General features: G+C 39.2%; 1 protein-coding gene across 7 annotated transcripts in view; it reads left to right on the forward strand.

Annotated features, from left to right (window-relative positions):
- CPED1 (cadherin like and PC-esterase domain containing 1) overlaps positions 1–26,030 on the forward strand; it is a 328,209-nt gene that overhangs the window by 94,058 nt on the left and 208,121 nt on the right. For all 7 annotated transcript variants that reach the window (XR_011566295.1, XM_070788065.1, XM_070788061.1 and 4 more), the window contains one exon: positions 25,608–25,740. Coding sequence is in view for 6 of the 7 variants with exons in the window: in XM_070788065.1 (XP_070644166.1) it covers positions 25,608–25,740 (133 nt within the window). In the remaining variant the exon portion in view is untranslated. The remainder of the gene's footprint in view (positions 1–25,607; positions 25,741–26,030) is intronic.

Below are 26,030 nucleotides of genomic sequence, written 5' to 3' on the forward strand. Positions count from 1 at the left end.
TATTTTTTTGATAAAAAGATTTCTTTTCTATATTTGAAATATAAGTACAAAACAAAACACCAGGGAAACTGTTTTATTTGAGTTGTCAATTGTTTTTGTTCTCTTTTATGCCATTCAAGAAGCCTTGGTTAGTAGTGTGCCAAAGTTTTGGCTATTGCTCATTTTTTCCAGTTTTATCTCAGTTCTGAGTACTAGCTTTCATGTGAAATTTGAAATGTACCCAAACTTGTACTCAAAGTTTTGAACATTTTAAGATCTCTGGCCTCATCTTTTCAGTAATATGTGAATATATAAAAAAAGAAAAGGAAAATGATAAACAGAGTTTAACTCTTTTGTTGTATGTCAACAAGCCTGGACTTTTAAAAAATATAGATATTTACTACCGAATATAAAATATATCTTTTAATAACATAATTGAACTTAATTTAAAATATCAATCAGTATTAGTTATTTATCTTACATGGAATTGGTGATTGTTTTAAAAATTTTAGGTCTAAAAATTTCTGTTTATTGTATGATACCAGTGAAATATTTTCAGGGAATCAAGTAGACTAGCTTGAATTTAAATGAAGCAACATGGAAATTATCAATGCTTATGGACTGCAAGGAGATCCAACCAGTCCATTCTGAAAGAGATCAGCCCTGCGATTTCTTTGGAAGGAATGATGCTAAAGCTGAAACTCCAGTACTTTGGCCACCTCATGCGAAGAGTTGACTCATTGGAAAAGACTCTGATGCTGGGAGGGATTGGAGGCAGGAGGAGAAGGGGACAACAGAGGATGAGATGGCTGGATGGCATCACTGACTCGATGGACATGAGTTTGAGTGAACTCCAGGAGTTGGTGATGGACAGGGAGGCCTGGTGTGCTGCGATTCATGGGGTTGCAAAGAGTCAGGCACAACTGAGCAATTGAACTGAACTGAACTGAATACCATTTGAGAATTTTTATTGATTTCATTTTTTCCTTTCCTCTACAGTAATGTTTTCCTTCAAACAAGAATGTGAGTAATGAGGTTCCCAGTATTAAAGAAAATTGGGGACACAGCTCTATGAGGCAATCAGGCAGACTTTGAGAGAACACCAGAGTTAGCTTCTTCTCCATGCTCTAAAATGCTGGACTCCCTCTATGTGTTCTCTGAATGTGCCTTCATGCTTCTGCCTTTCCACTTCTGTCCCACACACGATTATATTCTTTGTGCAAAACATTCTTTCCCCAAGTAAAACCCTTACCTCTTTAGTATGACTGACTTCAGCTAGGTGATAGAATAAAGTAAGCTGATGGAACTAATTCAAACTAAATTATACCCTCACCCCAGTCATAAGCCTCTTACATGTATTTGCATTTTTAGAAAAGAAGTTTGCAAACCCAATGAATTTCTAATTGGTAGAATTTCTGGAAGTGCATTCAAATTCCTATTCAGTTTAGCAGCAAGCCGTTCACTCCCAAAGCTTACTGAATCCGTCTACTTTCCTCCATCTCTACCATGACCAGTCTTGTCCAAGTCAACGTGCTCTCATACCCTTCCCATTTCTTTTCTTGCTTCTGAATAATCCAGTTCATTATAAACACTAGCCAGAGTGATCTTTCCCCCATTTCTTTCAGAAATAAGACAAATTTATTTGGCCTGCTCACTGCAGTCTGTCTAGGGACTAAACAGCAAGGCCCAGGTAACTAGCTCTTATGCTCTGACTTGAGCCAGGGATAGATTTTATTGAGACCAGAAGTCACACATCCAAGTGTTTATGAGAGCCTAGTACGTGACATAAGAAGTTCATAACAATTCAGAAGCTTTCAAGATCAAATGACCCGCGCGTTTTCAATATTCAGCTTGTCATCAAATTTATAGACTCATTAATGTAAGTCATTTGGACTTTAAGAAGAGAAGAGGAGTTGAAAACATAGGAAGGTGCAAGGCAGTACCATGTGACATTGCCAAGAAATGCCTTGACAGAGTGGCAATGTTGGACACATAACGTTCCCCCGTGTTTCTCAGACCTGTAGAATCCAGTTACCACTGACATCCAGACCCATCCGGCAGCCTGGTCCTTCTGCTCCCATGTTTGTGTCCTCACACTTCTCTAAGCTCCTTCCTCTTAGCATATTTGCATTTCTCTACACACTTGGTAACTCCAGCTTCCATTCACCTCCTGAAATGGTTACTTTCTTTCCTAATCCTTAAGGACAGTGAAGCTGGGTGTTCTACTAAAACCTTAATCTCCAGTGTTGGGAAGAACTGTTGGCATCTCTTTGCTACCCCTCCTTCCTCTCATCTGTTAACATCCTGATCATTCAGCATATTCAATAAGAAAATCATCACGTGGGTTGACTCTTTCTGGAGACTTCAGACCTGCCGTCATTCTTGTCAGTTTTGATGCCCACACCAAGGACCCATTCATCATCACCGTTCTTTGATCTCATCAAATCCATGACCTTCATTTCTTTTCATCTTCAGCCTCCCATTTGGGCAGCCTGGCTGATTAGTAATTTGCATCACAGACAACTACATCCATCTTTGAGACTTTAATTCACCCCTTTATAATCACTGGCTTTCTGGCTTTTTCCCTCCTTCGATATCTCTGAGCCTGGAACCTCAGAAGTCACTTTCGTTACTCTTAATTCTGCTACTTTCTCCAAGTCCCTCTGCTGTATTCAGTCATAATTTCTTTCCTACCAAGCCTGGACCACTGAGTTTGCCACTTGGAGTATTTCCCTACAACTGTATATATTTTTCCTTAAATATATTTTTCCTTAAACATCAACTCTTAAGCCACCAACTCAGAAAAATTTTATAGTCTGTCTTCTCTGCTCCCACACAGTAAACACTGAAGAAAGCACACAAGTTCTCTGTTCTTTCGATGTCTTCCTCACTTGCTAAAATGGAAAAAAAAATCATACTACTCCTGCAATTGTTAGCTCAGCCACCACCACCAATACAAGTAGCTGGTGTCCCGGAGGCATTTTATCCAAATTTCCCTCTAGGATACTTGTGAAAACACATTAAAAATTTTTGAATACTAGCCCTAGCACTCATAATATAGGAAAATATCAGAGGAATTTCCATACATTCTAAGGCTGATGGAAGCACACTGTGGTTCTTAATGCTATGTTCAATTCAGCAGAGTAGAGAAGACCTTCTCTTGCATGATCAGGATATATTTTATTTCAAAAGAAAAGCTGGCAGAAAGTGTTGATGGTTTGGGTGTGGTTTCTAACTCCTGTGGTTTTAGCAAGCCATCAGTTGGGCTAAACAAGTTAGATGCTGGGAGCTTACATCTGTCATTCAGCTGCTTGTCTCAGAAGAGTTAAGTGATAAGAAAATGACACATTCCTTCCCAGTTGAGCATTTTGTTTTGCAAATGAAGCAAATATGAAATAAATATATTTTATATTGAAAATCTAAGTTCTTTTTACTCAGGACTGTCTTCTTGAGTAGAAGTCTACCTGATTTGCTGAGACAGGTACATTTTCTTTCCTCTTTGTTTCTATTGTACTTGTGAAAGCTTCCAGAGTAGCCTAGTCACAGTGTCTTAGTTGTATTTGTATATGTTTGTCTCCCTACAAGGACTAAGACACCCTGTTCTCAAGTTCAAGTGTATGGGCATAATTCCTGGTATATAATAGTTCCTCTAATATTTTTAAATAGAAGACTGGAGAGGATACTGATGGAGTGGGTTAGAGTGGTGGAAGGGCTTCCCTGGTGGCTCAGATGGTAAAGAATCTGTCTGCAGTGCAGGAGACCTGGGTTCCATCTCTGGGTTGAAAAGATCCCCTATAGAAGGGAATGGCTACCCACTCTAGTATTCTTGCCTGGAAGATTCCATGGACAGAGGAGCCTGATGGGCTACAGTCCATAGGGTCACAAAGAGTCATACACGACTGAGTAAATAGCTCTTTAGAGTGGTAGAAGGGGACCCTGGTGATTATTAGAGGGCTTTGGTGATGCTTGGATGGATTTATCCCTTTACTCACTGCACAAATTCAGTATTGAGTTGGCTCTATGAGGCAGAGTACCAGCAGGAGAAGTGGAAAATACTGTCTCCTTCTTCCAAGATATAATTACCCATTTTGAGTAATAAGGTATTTGTATCCATGAAAGAACTAGAGGACTGTTATCATATTACACACACAAAGCAGAAAGATACCAATAAATTACATGACTGGTATCCACTTCTGGGTGATTATCATTGCAGCCCAGAGACTGGTCACCTTATTCCTGTCTAAAAAGAATATGCTTAACACTTTATCACATTGTTGGTTCTCCTCACGCATGCAGGCTGGAGATGGATATAGACTTTTTATGGACAGGCTTGTATTTTTGTACCATTTCAACCCCCAAATCTTTAAATATATGTTCACCATTTCTTTAGAGAGGAGGCTAAGGACAAAGTAGAGAGACAGTGGTAAGAAGGGTCTCTCTTCTCTTATCCAGTAATGTTTTAGGGCTTCTTATAGATCAGCTTTCTGGGCAGTTTTCTTCATCTTAATGGTTCTGCATTCAGGACAGAGGAAATAAATCCAGTACTTCTTGCTGACATTGTGCTTCAGCATTTTTCCTCTGTGGATCCTGTGAAAGAAAGGGAAGATGTCTGAGCTGTAGCCAGAAAACCTAAATCAGAAAGAGAGAGCATTGATCTTGGTTGCATGGGTGTGAGGTGGATTATTTTTGTCTTTAAAAAAGAACCACTTAAAACCTCCACACACACACACACACACACACACACCCCAGAAACCCTATGTAATGTAGGAAGAAATGACTTTGGTTTGATGGAAAAAGGGTAGGGTCCTTCCCTCTTTATCCTCTTCTTTGCCCTTTCTTTTTTTCCTCCTTGTGGCCCCCAGAGGCCACTGTCTGCCACCTGTCTGACCCATAAAAATCCTCTGAAGACTTTGGGCTGGGAACCACGGCTCTCGATAAGGAACTTTAGGATAGAGAGCATGAACAGTGGTCAGTGGGGGTGGATTCTATTTATCAAGCGTGATTCTATTTTCAAGCATGGAAGTTTGTAGAAATGTTCTTCTCTTTCCTGTGTCCTGTTAACATTTTTGGCCACCATGAGAAGGAAAATAGAAATCAAATTTGAAAAATGATCAGACAGGCATTTTTAAATTCCTGTTCCCTTTCCCTTTTTTTATGCTGTTATTGTGCTAGTGAGATACATTTGTTATGAAAAGAATAGAAAATACAGATAAGCAAAAAGAAAGAAGAAAATTTAAATTTAGTGAAACTACGTAATTTTCCCTACCTTCCCTGTTCATGAACAATTTTTACATACTAGACTACTATTCGATTCAAGCATGAATAAATCATGGCGTATTTTTCAGTGGGAAACTGTGAAGACATTAAAAATGATGGCAGATATACATCTATTGGCATAGAAAAATATTCATACCATATTGTTAAGAATAAAAGTAATAAGAGTAACCCTAATATATGTTATATATATCTTACATTATTATATAATTTACCTATGTATGCAAGATCTATGTAAAATATATGTTAATAATATATTTTATTATAAAAATATGTACTTACATATATACATGTATATATTAATTCTTTAGTACTCACAATGTCTCTGTGAGGCAGTCATCATTATTATTCCTATTTTACTCAAGTGTAGAGAAGTTAAGTAAAATTTTCAGTGTCACACATCTAACAAATGATATCTGCACATAGTCCGCATGAGTCCAGAGTCTGCTTTCTTAGCCACTTCTCCCCGGTGGCTCAGACGGTAAAGCGTCTGCTTACAATGCAGGATATCCGGGTTCGATCCCTGAGTTGGAAATGGAGAAGGAAATGGCAACCCACTCCAGTATTCTTGCCTGGAAAATCCCATGGATGGAAGAGCCTGGTAGGCTACAGTCCTTGGGGTCACAAAGAGTCAGACACGACTGAATGACTTCACTTTCACTTTCATTTTCTCTCCTCCAAACTCCTCTGGGTGGCATTCAAGGCTCCGAACAACATTTCTCCCTGGTTTCCCATTATCTCCCAGCATAACTCTTTGCCCAAGCTCCCTTTACTGTCCTAACACGAGGCTGTGGCTCTCTCCTTTACCTGCTTTGGGGCTTCCCTGATAGCTCAGTTAGTAAATAATCTGCCTGCAATGCAGGAGACCTGGGTTCAGTCCCTGGGTTGGGAAGACCCCCTGGAGAAGGGAAAGGTTACCCACTCCAGTGTTCTGGCCTAGAGAATTCCATGGACTGTATAGTCCATGGGATCACAATGAGACGGACATGACTGAGCAACTTTCACTTTCACTTTTCCTGCTTTTACCCTAATGACCTCATCTAATTTTATCATCTCTTTAAAGATTTTTTTCTCCAAACACAGTCACATTCTGAGATATTGAAAGCTAGGGCTTTAACATGAATTTTCAGAGGATACATTTCAGCCTGTAACAGCCAAGGGATAGAAAGAGGAAGGAACTGTGATTGGTAGTTCACCAGATCCATCTGGTGAGAGGAGAACAGATCCCCAAAGGAAGAAAGATGTTGGGCAGACAAAAACAATGAATGTCAATTATTATCAATTTTTGATAAATATTTATTGATTGGTTATGATAAAGCCCATGGTACCAGTGGTAAAGAACCCACCTGCTGGTGCAGGAGACATAAGAGATGCAGATTTGATCCCTGAGTTCGGAAGATCTCCTGGAAAAGAAAATGGAGACTCACTCCAGTATTCTAGACTGGAGAATCTGATGGACAGATTCGCTTTATAATTTTATTTATTTATTTATTTTGGGTCTTTGTTGCTGTGCGGTCTTTGCTCTGGATGTGGTGAGCGAGGGCGACTCTCTAGTTGCAATACACGGACTTCTCGTTATGGTGGCTTCTCTTGTTGCAGGCAACAGGCTCTAGGGCAGCTGGGCTTCAGTGGTTGCAACACATGGGCTCGGTAGTTGCGCTTGCCAGACTCTAGAGCACAGGCTCAATAGTTGTGGTGACCTAGTTGCTCCGCAGCATGTGGGATACTCCTGGATCAGGGATCAAACCCATGTCTCCTGCATTGACAGGTGGTTTCTTTACCACTGAGCCACCAGGGGAACCTGATTCATTTTAAAGTAAGAGAATATCCATGTTTCCTTCTCTTTCTTACTTTCTGCTTTGAACCCTAGTTCTCAGACCTTTCTCTGCTCTCCAGAGCTAGCTAATATGAGAAATTAGTTCATTCAGCTATACTTTTCTCTTTCAAGTATACCTTTAAAAAAAAAAATTGTATGTACTTCAACCCCTAATAATAATTCTATGGATAAGAATTTTAGACTCCATTGAAGACCAGTCAGAATTTCATGATGTGAATGCAGTGATCACTTCCTGAGTCTGACCTATCCATAAACTTGATCATTCTGCCTGTGAGCCATAAATCTCTAAATGAACTAATCACAGACAGAATCAAATGGAGATTTTGAGAAAGCAATAGCATCGCCTTGCTTCATTTCCTTGAAAATGGGAAAAAAAAATATTTGCTGCTTATTACAGCCTGTTAGTTGTAAACTACATAACTCTTCCTTCCATTTGGCATATCTCGCAACCTAAGATGCAGGCTTGTCGAGGTGTCTGGGATACATACTGTGAAGTGCTTCACACCTGGCCACTGGCAAGGTAGGGAGGGTCAGTGCAGGCTGGTAGCACGAGGGTGTGAGGGTCAGCGTGTTGAGCTTTCGGGGACTCGCTTTTTCTTTGAAAGAAGCTAGACCAAACTCATTGACCCAAAGGTGCTTCTTGCTCTGGTGCTGTGCATGGAGTTATACTTTGCGATTTTGGCATCAGGCCAGTGTGAAAGGGACAACATGTCCATTTTCCAGTAAACGTTTGGCAAGTCCTTGACATCTTTGAGATTGTGCTTGAGACCGATGAGCTCAGGGAGCTGATTAATCCCTCTGCTCTTTGGTTCAATGACCCTGACCTTTTAAACTTGGACTGACTTGGTGAACTTTACATTTCTAGGGCATGACTTGTGTGTCTCCTGCCATCATGTAGGTATATTGATTTACTTCACTCGGAGAGCTTGTTATCTTGTGCCAGACACTGGGACACACGAGGAGCAAGCTTGCATAGCCCACTTGCAACAATGTGTATGATTCTGATGATTAATTCTGATTTCAACAGACCATAAAAGAAGAGGTGATACGAGAGATCCTCACTTTTGCCCTTCAGATCTTTCCAGCAAGTCCCCATTTACTTATTTCTGTGCTATACATAGGAGAGTGGTGTTGCATCTGAATAACTTGTAAAAGCATGAACAACTTTAAACAACAAAACTGGGTTCCTTTGCATTACATAATAAAAACTCAGTAAACTCTGCTTGTACTTCATGGATTTGTTTATCCTCTTTGCCCAGCCTGCAACTATTAATCAATAGTTTATTCCTCGCTGTGTGTAGACACGTTCCATGACTCAGTATACTGTCATCTAAAATAAACTCTACCACATTTCTTTGCTTTTTCCTCAGCAAACACATCACCCAAGCAGTAAGTGTAATATTCCCCATGTCATTTCTTCCTGATCCACTGTGTTTGTAACAGAAATGATAGCAGTGAATCTGATATCCTGATAAGAACCCACCCCCCCCAAAACTTCAGTTAGTCAATTCAGTCACTTAGTCATGTCCAACTCTTTGCGACCCCATGGACTACAGTGGGCCCCAAAACATAACTTGCTTCAAAATAGATGGAAAAATCTTCTTATGGGAATGGCAAAACCCTTTATTTTAAGCCATCAGGGGCTATACTATTTGGAGATTACAAGAGCTAGATTAAGAAGAGTGCAGAGTGAAATCAGTTTCTAGGATTTAGCTGCTTAAGTGGTGAAAGCCCAAAACTTATACACTTGCCTTGCTTTGTGAGTAAACTAAATAAGTAAAGGAGAACTGTTCTATAATTTTGATTCATTTGTTCCTGTGTATATATGCAGAGACAGAGATACACACACACACACAGATTTTGGTGTTGGAGGATATAGTATGTTGAATCTCTTCCCTAGTCTCCTTCTGGTGGGAGAGGTAGATATTGAACAACAACAACAAAATTGCCAATGTTATAAAAGGAAAACAATGTTAGTAGATTTGCAGTGCTCATGGCTTGCTCATTTTCATGGAACTTCTGAACTGGGAACTGATTTTTGACTTGTAAGATATCATCAACATTAGGAAATGAAAACCCACTAAAGTGATACATTAGCTTTAAGGCACACAGCTTCATAAAGTGTATGTTATATAACACATTATTCATGGGAAGACGATGCTCTAATGGCTAGTCTATTGAACTTATTGTAATCATAATAATTAATAATACAGTGTATTAGGACTGATACATTTTAATGGACATTTAATGTCTTCCAGTCTGACAGATCCCGTTGAAATATATATTGATAAAGATCCAAAATAAGAGTTGCTGCAAGCTACAAACAAAGTGAAATACATTTGTTTCCCTAAACAGAATCTTAGACTCCTTCATTTGTAGTTGAAGTTGTGATTAGGAAGGATACATATCTTGGCAGAAGTATAATTAACTGAATGAATAGGATCATTTGGGAATATGCTTTACTCTTTGATGATGGGTTGGGTGTGCTTCTGTCTGGAAGAGATGCACAGACTCTTATTTTATGGTAAATCCCATTCAAATCCTGTGACTCACACTTTGGGGACTTTTTTTTTTTTTTAACTTCTGTTACCTCCATCTAACAGTAAAATATGGAACTTTCTCTTTTCTTCTAAGGCATTTAATACCATAGAGTCATAATGCTTCCCTCGTGGCTCAGATGGTAAAAACATCTGTGCAATGCAGGAGACCCGGGTTCAATCCCTGGGTGGGGAAGATCCCCTGGAGAAGGAAATGGCAACCCACCCCAGTATTCTTGCCTGGAAAATTCCATGGATGGAGGAACCTTGTAGGCTACAGTCCATGGGGTCACAAAGAGTCAAGACACGACTGAGCGACTTCACTTTCATAGTCATAGGTGGTGTTAGTGGTGAAGAACCCGCCTGCTAATGCAGGAGACCCAAGAGATGTTGGTTCCATCCCTGGGTCAGGAAGATCACCTGGAGAAGGGCATGGCAACCCACTCCAGTATTCTTGCCCGGAGAATCCCATGGACAGGGGAACCTGGCAGGCTACAGTCCACAGGGTGGCAAAGAGTCAGACACAGCTGAAGCGACTTAGTATGCAGAGAATCATAGCAGCAGTACAGTCCCAGTGTTGATGGTCGTTTCAGAAGAAAATGTGTAGCTTATGGAAGGGTCAACTTACCCCTAAATAGACAAAAGTAGGTAATTTAGCCACATTAGCTGAGAGAGTCTTTTGAAGGACTATCTTGCCTCATTCATTTCTGAATCTTCATAAGATGCTCATAAATACTGGTAAGAATCTTAGCCTAAGAGATCAGAAGAATTCTAACCTTCAGCCTTCAAGTCAGGAGTCCTGTGGTCTTCATATGAGAAGAAATGCACCCAGTTATGACCTATAGTAATGTGACCCTGGGAAAAGTATGTAGCCCATTTGTGCCTCATTTTTGGACTTGTAAGAAGGAAACAATTTTACTGACCATTCTTTCTTCACAGAATTGTCATGAAAATGCTTTATAGAAGAATATGTGTTGTAATCTATAAAAGTATTATGTAAGGCATTATTTCTGTATTACTCAAGATATCCATGAATCGATTTGGAGAGGAAAATTGAATGAGATGTTCAGCTTTTCAGATGGACATAAAACTGTCACAGCAATATATATTGTTCTTTTTAGAGACATTCTGATGAAAAGAAAGACTATTTATGCTTAAGTATTATCTAAAGTTAGAGGTTGAGTACAGATCAACAGGATTAGTACTAGTTTTGTGTTTGTTTTATAAATACACTGGGTCTTCATGATTTATGCCCCAAGGTTATATTATAAATAAATTACCTTCAAATAATAACATGTAGTAACACTAATTCTTTACGTATTATGTGCTAGTTGCCGTGTCAAGCACGTTATCTGCTTACTCTTTTAACCCTCTGTAAGCATCTGTGGGGCAAATACTAACGTATCTTCTTTAGATAAAGGATTGGAAGCTCCAAGAATGTCTGAGCTACATACACAGCTGGAAAGGCGAAGATCCATATCTTAGTTACCACGCACTACCTTTTGTAATAAGCTTGAGCTGCAATACTATATTTTAAGCCTATCTTTTATAATGCAAGAACGTAAGAAAGGAACTATTTAAGAAAGCCTAATACCTGGGTCTAGTGAAAAGAGAACTTGTTTACCATTTTATTATTATTATTTGATCCACTAACACAATTCTTGTAATTTCTTATTTACCATAATATTTACATATAAGGACATGTTAAGTGAATTTGCTGCAGGTGGGAAATAGTTTTTTCTTTTAGTCTTTTTTGTTGTTTTAGCCTTTTAATTGGGAACTCAGTAACAGACGGGAATTGAGAGCCCTCGGAGAGTCAAAAGCTCAGGTTGTCATCACTCACTGGCACTTTCTCTCTTGAGGGTTCTTTTTGTTGTTGTTCAGCGGCTAAGTTGTGTCCGACTCTAGGCAACCCCATGGACTGCAGCATGCCAGGCTGCCCTGTCTTTCACTGTCTCCCAGAGTTTACTCACATTCATGTCTGTTGAGTCGGTGATGCCATCCAACCATATCATCCTCTGAGGGTCTTCTTTACCTTTCTTCTGTTACCTTTTATCTGATGTGCCCACTCAGGGTCAGCTCCTCAAACCATCCACAACCATTTTTAGGCTAACTAGAAATTTTACTGTGGCAAACTTCATACCGCAGCCATAGGTCTGGGGCTCAGGGCAACTCAGATGTGGGTGTACCACCAACCTGAGGTCTGGGCCTCTGGAATGATAGTGACCACCTCGGGCCATGTGGAAGGACCAAGTATTAATTGTCCTGGCTGTTTAAGGCTACTCTTCTGACCTTCAAGGGAGGGCTTTTAGAATTCACTGGTTGTGCTGCCAGAAGGGTTTATAAAGCACCATTCTGGGGATGTGAAATTAATAAATGTAAGTAGAACCAAATTATGTTTTGTGGGTGATATATGATTTCTGTGGATTAATGGTTCTCGAAAATGGTTTTCAGAGGAAGTAATTGCTTTGACCTGATTGTGCATCTGCTGCTGGGGAGTGGCAAGAGCAGACTGAATCTGGCTGCGTGTGTGCGAATCCCTTCTTGGCCTCTTAATAGCCCACTGTCCTTGGGCAAGTTTCTTACCTTCTCTATGCTTCAGTTTTCTGTCTGCACTGTAAGGACAATAATGATTTTGCCTCTGGGGATTGGTAAAAGGATAAGAGTTCCTACATGTAAAGTACTTGGAATAATGCCTCTCACACAAGCCAGCAACCCACAAATGTTAAGTATTTAATAAGCATCTCCATAAATATTAGTTGATAAGTACTACCAACAAGTCCTCTTATCTAGTTGGTGAGACCCATGTTTTTTAGGATTCACTAACCTGGGAATAAAGCTAGGTTCTTAAAATGGTCACAAAAATATTTCTTTGCGTCCACCTACACTCACCATCTTCAGCCCCCTTCTCTCAAAATCCTGCTTCCAGTCACTTTTAGATCATCCTAAAACAATCTTTTCATTCATTCCTATCTGACCTCACATTCTTTTTTGATAAATTTATTTATTGATTTCTTGTTGATCTAGAAGGAAGTGTCTATAACTAACCTATACACGTAATTTCAACAATCCTTAATGTAATGGGCAAATAGAAGGAAAGTGCTCATGTGCTCAGTCATGTCTGACTCTTTGTGGCCCCATGGACTTAGCCCGCCAGGCTCCTCTGTCCATGGAATTTCCCAGGCAAGAATATTGGAGTGGATTTCCATTTTCTTCCTCAGGAAATCTTCCTAACCCAGAGATCAAACTCTTGTCTCTTGTAATGCAGGCAGATTCTTTACCACTAGCGCCACCTAGGAAGCCCAAATGGAAAGTGCTTTGTAGTATAACAATTTGTAATGTAATATGTAAATGTTGGTGCTGTGTTCAACGGCTTCAGTTGTGTCGCTATGGACCATAGCGCTTTGCAACGCTATGGACTGCAGCCAGCCAGGTTCCTCCGTCCATAGGATTCTCCAGGCAGGAATACTGGAGTGGGTTGCCATGCCCTCCTCCAGGGGATCTTTCCGACCCAGGGATTGAACCTACATCTCTTGGGTCTCCTACACTGGCAGGCAGGTTCTTTACCACTGAGCCACCAGGGAAGTCCAATATGTAAATATTTAGGCATAATGATATCTTAAAGTGTAATGAAATAGTCAAGTGCTCCCCCTTTTATTTTGATTCTCCCTGAATGTGACAGGTGCAAATTCAGATTGGTTCAGTTAATATCGTAAGGAAACCAAGATTCCATGCATCACATTGCTATTGGTATTGCTCTTGAGAAAGTCACAAGCAAAACAGAGTATAGTGTTCCTTTGCTTGACTATGAAATTGCATTCCTGAAAAATTCAGTGTATATTGAAATTGGGTAAAATGCCTAGGGCTTATACATAAACTGGAGTCAAGATCTAGGTTCAAATAATTACCAACAGCCTTTTAGTCCATATCGGTGTCCAGCAAGACATTCAAAAGTGATATGGGATAGGGGAGAATGTATTGTTTTGCACAGAGTGATACTCATCATAGCAGCAGGTGTTGCGGTATGTGCCCTGGCCCATGAGAATAGACATCTAATTATTCAAACAAGCATTGGGCTCTGCACCTTACCAATGCATTCCAAATAAATATCGGCCTTATCCTAGACATGCAGAGAGCTAGCCTTTATAACCCTCATCCATTAAATTTCAGTAGCATTTGCAATCACTGTGATGGCCTCAAATGCCCCCTTTGTCTCAGAGGGTGTATCATATGTGCTCATGAACTCAATCCTCTTACACTTGATACCACATCCACTCGTTACTGTACTTCTGTTGCCCTATGGTCCTCTGCTGCCAGTGTACACCACTGGTCACACGCACCAAAGGTGTCCTACCACCAGAGTTCCACATGGAAGAGGCTGCAGTTGCACCTGCCATTGTCTGTGCTGTCCCATGCCCAGTGTCAGGGATCCTGAGGTTCATGTGGTGCCTGCTTCTCCTCTGGCTGCTGCTGAAACGATTGGGGCCATGTCCCGCGTACCAGTCACTGTCTTGTCCATTGGCTGAAAGTCCACTGGTGTTCTCAGAAGCCAGAATAAGTCAACACTAAACTGAGTAGTAGTAAAAATAAATAAATAAATAGTCAAAATCTTTCTTTGCATTATATTTTTTTTCTGTTGCATGGAATGTTACACTCTCACTGAAAAAACATTTTTTTTTCAGTGTTGTTTTAGCTTCTGACATGAAACCTGGGGTGGAAGTAAGCCCTATGGAATATTGGAGCAACATACTAAATGCTGCCCTGCCTCTTTCATGTCATCCTATTATCCTTGGCCTTCTCTTCCATCCACTCTTTCTTCTTTAGGACAGTTTTCTTACTATTGAGCCTCACCAATGGTTCTTCCAATCAAGGCCATACATGGTGAATTCCTAGTTGAATTCAGATTGGTGTCACACTAAAACTCCAATATGCTCATAAATAATAACCAGATTGAATTCTTGTCATCCCTTGTTGACTATATGGTTTCAGAGAACAACAAAGAAAAGTGGGTGTCTTTTCTTTTCCTGTTTTTGGGGGTTTGGATGGTTATGTTTAACATCATTGAGTTCTAACAGTGTTATGACTGTACCTGAAATATTTCTCTTGAACAGAATATGGAAATAGGGCTGCAATTATCCTTCAAATATAAAGCTATAATATTTATATTTATATTCTTGTGTTCCAATACTGCAGGAGTATTTACTTTGTTTCTAAATACAGAATTAAGAAGAAAAAGAGAAAGATTATGTAGTTAAGTAAACTGATTATGCCTAATTTATCTTTTCAGCTCAGTATTTTGTAATGTTTCTTTTTCTAGATGCCTTCTCTTTGTCCTCTGTAGGTCATTCAACAGCCAGTTTTAGAAAAGCTTGTGTCATTGAAGGGAGAGAACTTTAAACTATATTCATAGAAGGCTATAAAAAGCAAAGATACCACCCACAGTGATATTTAAAATTTTCCAGTTACATGATTTATTAGTAAATCTACATGTGTTATGCCAAGAGCAAAATAAGCAAAGTACCAGGTGTACTCTTTTAATTAAGAGAAATTTTACCTTTAAGACAGATTTTAATAGAATATTTTCATGTTTGTAAACTACTGGAACAACATTTTAAGCCATTTAGTGGGTGAAAAGTCCTTAATTATATGGAATATAGCTCACGAGGGAAGCAAAACTGAAAAAACACCCCCAAATCCTAGTGTCTCACGTGAATTTTGAAAATTTCTAGTCAGAAATATGTGCCTTAATGTCACCTGAAGCTCCTGAGACCAGTGGATACTGTGAATGGTATAAGCAATTTGGTAAATAAAAGCCAGATTTCTTGAAGAAAATGCTGAATTAACGCAGCATTCTGAGAAATCCGCCCATAGTGGCAAGCTGGAGGCGGGGTGAGTGAGTGTGAGGCAGCGAGCTGAAAACCTGAATTGCTAATCATTCGGTGGGTGATAGCGGCTGTGAACTTCTGTCACTTTTCACTCTAGATCTACGAAATTGAATGAACGCTCTTAAGTTCAACTTTTCTCCTAATAGAGACCTCAAGTACTTTTTCTCTAAATCAGATTTTGCTCGCCTGCCTTTCTGTCAGTGGTCCGCCCCAGCAGCCAACTGGGCCGAAGGGGCCTGACCTTGGCCCTGGGCATGGCAGGGGGCCCGGGAAAAATGGCCCCTTGGAGAGAATGCTGAGCATTATGTTGTGGTAAGCAAACAAATAAAACACCCCCTCCAACAATAACACAGTTTATTTGTAAATAAACCTCAAGGCGTAATTTAAATTTTTCAGTACCTTTTTTTGGAGGGAAGGAGATCTAGGGACAAAGTGGCAGCCAAAGGGGAATTAGCCTTACTCAACACACAGTGAAATTTCTGCCAAATTCTGCTTTTATAACCCTCTTTTTTTTTTCCCTAGGCAACCCTGTCAGCTCACCAAAACCCATCCTGTACATCCTCTCTCCTTGTTGGTCTCTTTTTTCACTCTTCTCTTTCTGACTCATTTATATCGATTAAAGATCAATTTATTTTTTTCCCATTACTTCAAACAACCTTACAAACTTGGTTCCCAAATTAGCATGTATCATTCTCTCTTAGAGGGGAAAAGAGGAACATAAAACCTATACTTTGATATTTTTTTCACTGTTACTCATTCTTTTTCCCTTTACTTAAAGATAGCTTGAATTCTTTAGACTTAAAATGAGCTTGAATGTTTTCCACTGCTTACAATCCAAGCTTTTGATTCAGCTTCCATTGACTGAGTCTACAGAGTCAAACTCTAGCAGAGAGTATGACTGTCATTTCATGACTTTGAACCCCTGAGTGATACCATAGATCACAGAAATTTTTAAAGCAATAACTTCCCATCCTAATTTATTGAAAATGACTGAGATATTATTGGCTGCCAGAGAATTGTTTTCCCTAAAACATTTATTGTGTTTCATACAAAATAGCAAAATATAAATGACTTAGTATCCACTACCCACCTATTTAAAGTATAAATAGCAGCTTGGCCTTCCCTGGTGGCTCAGTGGTAAAGACTCCGCCTGCAATGCAGGAGATATGGGTTCGATCCCTGGGTCAGGAAGATCCCCTGGAGGAGGAAATGGCAACCCACTCCAGTGTTCTTGCCTGGGAAATCCCATGGACAGAGGAGCCTGGCAGGCTACAGTCCATGGGATTGCAAAGAGTTGGATGTGATTTATCAACTAAACAACAGCAACAACACGTAGCAGTTTAGACCTAGAAGTTCAGTCTGGGATTGCTGTTACAGGAACATGCAAACGAGTGGTGTTAATTGAAATAAAATGCTGATGTGAAAACTCTGTAGTCTGAGTTAGAGTGTATTAAATCTCTGAAAAATAATAGATGTATATAGAACTAATATTTTATGTAATACAAATATGTATTTATGTTATATATTAAATGTCACATATATAAATTAGGTAATACCTATAATATAATACACACATGCACACATATGCTAGAAGCATGTTGGCAGTACAAAAGATGAGAGATGTATGGAGAAAACATGAAGAGTATTCTTGTATTAGAAAATAGTTATTTGAGTTTAATGTCCTGGCCTGAATTCTATCCAGAGTAGAGAGTTTAGGGGGAAGAATTCAAAATTAATCACCTAATTAACATATTTAAAGATCAAAAGTTACTTAACATTTCAGATATGAAGACTCTTCCCCGCTTTGGTTAGTTCAGTCACTCTGTTGTGTCTGACTCTTTGCAAGGTCGCAAAGGCTCCTTTGCACAAAGGCTGCTTTGTGCAAAGGCTCCTGTAGCCCGCCAGGCTCCTCTGTCCGCGGAATTCTCCAGGTAAGAATACTGTAGTGGGTTGCCATTTCCTCCTCCAGGGAATCTTCCCGACCCAGTGACTGAACCCACGACTCCTACATTGCAGGCGGATTCCTTACCACGGAGCCACCAGGGAGGCCCCAAAGATGCAAAATAGGCCAAATGTATCTGGCTGATGGGCTTAACCAGCTCAGGGTGGAACTGAGACAGTTCCCAGAAACTCTGATCAGGTTCTGCCTGGCTTCTGACCCTTGTCTGTTTGTGTCCTCATCTATGAAGAGTGGACTCCTGTGTCACCCAGCTAAAACTGACAGCCACAGACTCCAATCATATTGCTGATTAATTGGAGGGAAAGAACCTGGGAACAAAATGGTTACTTTGGGATATATTTTTTCAGTGTCATAACCAGAAATCTTTTCTGACGTATTGCCATGTTCTTGACCTATTTCTGGCATTGGGACCTCTGGCCCTCATTAGGTTTCATGTGGGCAATTGCCTCTAGTTTCTGCATGTTCTGTATTTGTCTCACTCTTGGAGTCAGATATTATGAAAATATTGATATTTTAAATATGTACTGGTTCACATATAATAAGTTTATCTGTAAATACTATAGGAATAGAGAAGAAATTGATAGAAATATCATGTATTCTTTATTATACCAAAAATATAGGGTGAAAATTGAAGATGGAGTTGGTCTGTGAAGTTGCCATTAAAGAAGAGCTATGTTAATGCATGGTTTCATTTAAAATAGGCACAATGACTCACTGTGTTTGTGTATTACATTTAAATTTAGATTGACTTCAATATACTTAAAAAGAATTTTGAATCACTGTTACAAACCTCTAATAAGTCATTACTTATTCTGATGTAGATGATATCAATAAAGTTTCATCATTTACTCCAGAAAATGTTCCTGAGAAAAAGTTTAATATTAATAAAGTGATTAACTTATTTTCACAGTGAGCGGGCTTAGACAGCTACTCTATTATCATATTTGTTGCACTCTAGGTACTAATATTTGTTGGAGGTTGTGTTTCAAATTGTTATTAATGATGCTCACTGATTTATGCCAAATTATTCATCTTTGGTCTTACTGAAGTAGTAAAGTATTTTCTTCCCTTTTCTTTTCCCCTGGAAAATTTATGTAGAAAAGCATCAAAGCAAATTAAGTTGCCATAAGGTAAGAAAATAGTCTTTCATGCTGTTTGGTCATTGCAGTGAAGTCACATGCAAGAAAATTGAAATTATAGTCTCGGCATAGCTTTTATTACCAAGGAAAATGAGCAGAATTCAAGGTTTTTATGTTGTCCTGGTCAACACACAGAGCAGTCCATGGGGAAAATTATTTTTGTAGAATTGCATGACTTTGACACTTCCACTGAAAAAGAACAGAAAGGAGGGCATTTATGGCTTGCATTTACTTTACTGAATTCTCAGTAAGCAGTTGATTGATTGATTGGTTAGTTGGTGGAAACTTTATGCAATGACTATTCCGTTAAAGTACATTACTCTGAAATTGATCTGGTCATTTTTATGGCTCAGATTGTGTCTCCACTTAACATCAGGATGTGGACTGCATCTCATTTCCTATAAAATAAAGTGAAAGTTATTCTTTACCCCAAAAAAGTACTGTATTGAATTACTATGCCATTTGTATTTGTGGTTTGACACCCTTATGTAGTAACAAACAGAGGAAAGATATACTGAAAATATAGAGTGTCAACTATTGGTATCAAAACCACATAGGTAATAATATAATAATGTCAGGTCTCAAAACAGGAATTTTGAGTTGCCTGACTTCAGCCTAGAATTATGTATTAATCATGCCTTTATGTGTTTGGTATATCTATTTTCTCAAAGGTACTCTTTAGCTAATGCCACTTGCTTAAAATAAAAGTAAAATTGTGTTAAGGAATTGATGTGTTTGAAGTAATATAAATCCTCAGATTATAGCATTTAAGTTCAAGTGTAGGTCTGAAATAGTCCAGGGAGTTTCATCCATGTGTCACGAATTGTTTAGGGAGTTTTATTTATGTGTAATAAATCTGTTAACTAAGATCTGTTTCTGTTGACTAAGAACTCCTTGTACTGGTTGTTTGCAAAAGTCTTTTCCTGAACAAAATACAGAACAGACATAAATATTGTAGTAACTGGGTTAGCCCTCGGTTTACCCCATCTATGGAAACCTATCCTTAATAAAGAACTCCTTTAACAGCTTTACTGGGCAACTGCAATGCTAAACTTGAGGAAAGTCACTGAAAGTTGCACGTGTGTTTATAGGCCTTCTTCAGTAAGGCTGCTGTGTTTAATTTTAGACTACATATTTGTGCTTATTACGCATACTTCTGCTTTGTTCTTAACTAATGTGAAATGTCAGATGTTTAAGAATCATATAAAAGAAAATTTAATAGATTAGCCTTTTTCAGATAGCCAGCAGTGGTGAGAACCCCTTAGTGTTGGATGAATTCAAAAAGAATAGCATTTTAATTATACTTCGAAGCTTCCAAAGTGACAAACAGGTTTTCTATGCTATAGAAAAAGATTGTACTAAACTACTACAACCAGTAGCTATTTAGCATGTTTTTTTGAACATTTAACATATGCCCAGTGCTCTGCAAAGGACTTTAAAGGAAATTCTGTATTTAATCCTTTCAGCATCCATATGAGGTAGGTTCTTCTTTTTAACATTACTTTTATTATTCTCATTTTTCACATAAAGACACAGAACTTAGAAAACTTAAGGAATTATCTCATGGTCATATAACCGATGAATAAGAACCCATTTATAGACAAGAATTAGAATTTTTAAAATAAATGTTATTTGGAATATCATTTGAAAAGTTAAAAAAAATATATTGGTTAGCAACTTAATTACAGTGAGCTGGACAATTTAGAACAGGTGTCTTTATGGGTTTCACCCATATCTTCTCAGGCCCGGGTTCAGTTTGTGTGGAAAAAGCAAACAAAACCCTTCCCGAAAGCCTTCCTTATGGAATGGCCCCTTCCTTACAAGGCGCAGCCGGTCCCTTGGCTGTCTGCCGGTGATCTTCTCTTTATGGCTTCCTGTGCTCAGCATGGGTTCGGAGGCTCTGCTCCTACGAGGCCTCTTGCCCTGAGACCGTTCACCTTGAGGTGTCTGTCTCTGCCCCCCACTGGAGCTGCCCCAGTGGTACAGTGTCCTGCTGAGATCGTAGCAAATCACACCACTCTAACGAACACCATGTTGAGATGGTGAGAGAAGAACCATCCCTGCCAGTGGAGACCAGAGCTCACGGGGAGAGCATTTATTCCCTGGCTGCTTCCCTGCAGGACCCTGACTTGGAAGTGCCTGGGTACTTCTCCCTGTGGCCCTCACTCTTGCTTCTCTGTGTCCTCTCCCGCAGCTGTGCCTTTTTCCTGGGTCTGTAATCGGCTCCCTCCTGGGCTAGGGGTGGTAAGAGCTTCTGTGTTCAGCCCTGGGAGCTTCACTGCCTGGCGTTTTTTCTTGCAACTCTACTCTTGCTTTTGTTATCAACTCTTTCTTTGATAGTCTCTCTTTTTAATTTTATATTGGAGCATACTTGATTCAGGCTCCCCAAGTGGTGCTGGTGATAAAGAACCCACATGCCAATGCAGGAGATGTCAAAGGGTTTGATTCCTGGGTTGGCAAGATCCCCTGGAGGAGAGCACGGCAACCCACTCCAGTATTTTTGCCTGGAGAATTCCACAGACAGAGAAGCCTGGTGGGCTCCAATCCATGGGGTCGCCAAGAGTAGGACATGACTAAAGCAACTGAGCACACACGCACACATAGTTGATTCACAGTGTTGTGTTAGTTTCGGGTGAAAAGCAAAGTGATTTAGTTACACACATTCATTCATCTAGTTCTTTTTCAGATCCTTTTCCCATACAGATTATTACAGAGTGTGTGCATGCTAAGTTGATTCAGTCATGTCTGACTCTTTGCGACCCTATGGACTATAGCCTACTGGGTTACTCTGTCCATGGGATTCTCCTGGCAGGAATACTGGCGTGGGCTGCCATACCCTTCTCTAGAGGATCTTCCCAACCCAGGGATCAAACTCGAGTTTCTTTTGTCTCCTGCATTGGCAAGTGCTTTTTTTTTTTTTTTCACTAGTGCCACATGGGAAGCCCTGTTATAGAGTAGTGAGTATTAATGGAATTCCCTGTGCTCTGCAGTAGGCCCTTGTTGATTATCTATTTTGGTTAGTTAGTCTCTGGTAGTGTCTTGGCTTATTCCTTTGACTGTCATCCATCTGTTTTCTCCCCGTGCCCTGACTGATAGAGTCATTTCCTGGTTATGACTTTAGCTTGTACATATATCAATTGTTCTGTTTAAATTTGCTGTACATGAAAGTTCTGAGCCTATCTTGCAAGCTAAGGAGTAAGCCTTGTAAACGCCCTCCTGCAGGAAGAACAGTGAATACATTCATAAATACTTATCTACACTTCTAATCTCAAAACCAATTGTTAATTGTTAATTAAGGGCTTTTATCTTCGCTAGAAGTTTTAAAGTAAGAAATTACTGGCTAAATTTAGCTTCCTAATATGAAATGCAAGACAATATTTAAACACTTGTGAAATATAATTACACTTTCACTATCACTTTCCTATTCATTATTAGCCACGGGGTAAAACATTAAATCAAACAGTGTAAATTTGGCAGCTAATCTTTGCTAGTACAAGTGTTTCCAGTGTTTAGTCTTTGCCTATGATGTATGTAATTACATGCCACATAGAAGTGAAAGAATAAATAACCAAATAAAATCTTTTTAATACATTAAAATGCTCATTGTTCTCCAACTGCACATTAGCTTAACACCATCCCCTCCCCAAACTAGTTCATTGCTACAACAGATATTTATTGCATACTTGTATCAGTCTTATGGTCTGTGATGTGGGAAGTTCAAAAGATTCCTGGAGAATGACATCCTGTATTCTAGAAGACTCCTTGACAGTGTCACAAGCCCATTAATCATTGGTTGGTAAGAAGTAAAATGAAACCCCAAGTTTAATCTTCCTTTACAGAAAGCAACACAAAAGTCAGCAGGTACTTAGGACCCAGACAACCAGATATTAGAATGTATGAAAGAGCAGTCTTAAGTGAGCAGTCAAGTTATGGCTTCAGCACTCTTTCCGATTAGCCAAGAATAGTCAATAGATAAGAGCATGTATGATACTTCACATCTGTATCTGCTACCCATTGAGAACTCAAAGTGTGAGGTAGCAAAACCTGAAAATTGGACACTGAGCCCTCAGTATTTAATTACTTTCTGAAAATAAGCACGTTAATGAACTACAAGGCCATTTAGAAGACTAAATAGCACCTCATCTCCCAAATTCCTTCCAAACCCAGAAGCTGGTTTTGACATTGTTGGTAGGAGACTTCTAGGCTCCTCTGCATGTTTGAGGGTCAAAGGATAAGGGGAAGGGAATATTTAAATAAGTGATTGAACTGGTCTATTGAGAAGACCTTGACAGATATGCCCAATAAGGTTTTGAGTTTCTCTGGTGGCTCAGATGGTAAAGAATTTGCCGGTAGTGCGGGAAGCCCAGGTTTGATCCCTGGGTCAAGAAGATACCCTGGAGAAGGAAATGGCTACCCACTCCGGTATTCTTGCCTGGAAAATTCCATGGACAGAGGAACCTGGTGGGCTACGTTTACGGTCCATGGGGGTCATAAAGAGTCAGACACGAAGCCACTTAGCACACATGCCATAACATTATAGGTTATAGTGACTACCAACAAATTTTTGACTCTGTTAAACAAAAACTTAGGATACTTAAAGCTTCCACACATATTTATTAAAGCTTGATAAAATGTAGTTGCAGTTTTAAAATATATTGATGGAACTTATTTTTAATTTTTAGCTGTAATCAAGGGAAATGAAATAATTTTAGGTGTCGGGGGAGGTCTAATTAGAGTTGTGGGGATTTTTGTTTGATTTTTGTTTTAGAATTGTTCAAAGTAACCTCCAAACCTGGAATGATATAATGGAATGTCTTATATATATATATATATATATACACACATATATACATATATATATATATATATATCACAAAAGGTAAAATTTACTTTAGTCAATATTCAATTTGATTACTCAATCACAGTTTCAGGGGCTGATTTGGAAATTTGACATATTCTTGGCAGTTCCTACATTGGATTTCTTCAACTACATGTTTAGGCTTCTCCACTTGAACTAAGATGACATGAAATCATGTATTCTTTTGACATATTTGCTGACTACTTCTTCAAACCATTGAGCTCCTACCTTGGTGAAACACTTAATATGTTTAGGTTTTTCAAAGTCACCTCTGCTTGGACTTCAAACTTGTGCTGTGCTTCCTGGTAGCAAAGGTAAAAGGGAAAGTGAAGCTGTTAGTCACTTAGTCATGTCCAGCTCTTTGCAACCTGGACTGTAGCCCGCCAGGCTTCTCTGCCCATGGAATTCGCCAGGCAAGAATACTGGAGTGGGTTGCCATTTCCTTCTCTGGGGGACAACTTCCTGACCTAGGGATCAAACCCAGGCCTCCTACTTTGCAGGCAGATTCTTTACCATCTGAGCCACCTGGGAAGCCCAAGGGCCCCCTGTAGCTGCATGGGCCGGAAATTGAACCCTGGCCTCCTGCATAGCAGGTGAGAATTCTACCACTGAACCACCCATGTCTATTTAGTTGTGGGGGGTTGAGGGTCGGGGGTAAGAACACCTATTATCTTACTGCAAAGGTAAAGGACTGTATTAATGCTTAAACTCTCTTGTAGTTGTGATGCTCAGGGAAAGAAATTACCTTAATGGCTCTTCATTTGTCACCTCCAGAAACAAGCAATTTGAATATTTCCTTTATTATGATATATTAGAACTTCATTAATAAGGAACTCTTACAAACAGGCTATCATTTTTTGAGAAAGATCACACTGTGCTAAATAATGAGATATGGGAATACATTGAACAGCTTGACTTCTGCTGACTTTTACTTAAGAGCATGAAGTATTTTAAATTAGACTGTGTTAGTATTGATGAAACATGCACGAGGGGCGAAATGATTTAAAGGCTTTATTCTATTTGGGGAGCTAGATAAATTGTATAATTTAAAAATAAAGCTCTGTGACCTGGCAGTAAGGAAACAACAACTTTTAATATGCTGTTGGAGAGAGTGAAATTGGGGCAACCTTTTTAGAAGGCAATTGAGTAATGTTGATCAAATTTACAATGCATTTACCCATTGACCCAACAATTACACATATAGATTTGAATTCATCCCTAGATAAACTTGTAAAAGTACACCAGATTAGATGTTAAGAGTGTTCATTATGGTATTTTTGAAATAGAAGAAAAAAAAACATTACAAAAATAATCTAAATACACAGCAATAAGGGAATGGTTAAATTAAATATATTCATTAAATGGAACACCCAAACCATTAAGAAGTATAAGGTAATTCTGTATATGCTGATATGGATATACAGAATTACCTTCTATCAATATGTGTTCATAAATAAGTCATCATTGTTGGTTTTTACTTTTATACACTTAAAAAACTCACTAAATAATATTCTTGGAGAAGGAAATGGCAACCCAGTCCAGTATTCTTGTCTGGAAAATCCCATGGACAGAGGAGAGGAGCCTGGTGGGCTATATAGTTCATGAGGTCTCAAAGAGTCGGACACAACCGAGCAACTAAGCACAAATAATATTCTACAAAATAATGAAACACTTCTTGAGGTTATCAAGGTCAAGAAGCATGACAAACTCTGTTTTTGAAGGACTGCATTGTCAGGAAGTCAACTCAAGTTGTCTATGTAGTATTCTCATCACAAACAGAAGTCAGTTCCTACACCACCATTCCCTGATTCAAGAGTGCATCTCTTAGCTGTACAGAAGATAGACCCTCCTGGGGATGGAGAGGGAGACATTATATCTATTTCCCCTCCTGAGCAAGAAAGTTTAAATGTTATTACAATTGTTTTACTAGTATATGGTAAGAGAACATACCACTAAGCAAAGGCCTGTCTAAACATGCCTTCATGCTTGATGGATCTAACCTTGATTCAGAAGGGAGAGAAATTTTGCTGCCTGTTTCCCTTGGACCCAGGAGGTTAACACAGCAAGACTCTATTTTGGAAGTCACTCCAAAAGGAAACAATAAAATGACTGTCTTTTGCTCTTTTGAATCTTTCCAGAATTGCGACTTCTGGTGAGCCCTTCTGTGTGTCTGAATCAGAGCATACAATTAAAGCTGAGGACTTCAAGTCACCTTTTAAAAACACTGAAGTCGCAGATGTGGAAACCAGGGGACTGGAGACGTGAACAGCTGTAAGCTAATCATCTTGAATTGTTACACCAGGCATGCATTTTAGAAGATAGTCAATAAGAAAAAAAGCACTAGACACATCTAGGGGTTTTACATGTTTGAAATTTTAGGTTCTGTTACATAAATTTTCAACTATCTCTTCTTAATAAAGAATGCCACCGTCTGTTTTCTTCTAGACTAATTCAAACCTCTCTTGCCATAAAATAAACATTCGGGTAAACAGGACTCTTATCTAGAAAGTTACATTAATGGAAATTGAATTTAAAATCTTGACAGTGTGAAACTATAAAAT

Source organism: Bos indicus, chromosome 4 (assembly GCF_029378745.1).
Source record: "Bos indicus isolate NIAB-ARS_2022 breed Sahiwal x Tharparkar chromosome 4, NIAB-ARS_B.indTharparkar_mat_pri_1.0, whole genome shotgun sequence".
Taxonomy (NCBI): Eukaryota; Metazoa; Chordata; class Mammalia; order Artiodactyla; family Bovidae; genus Bos; species Bos indicus.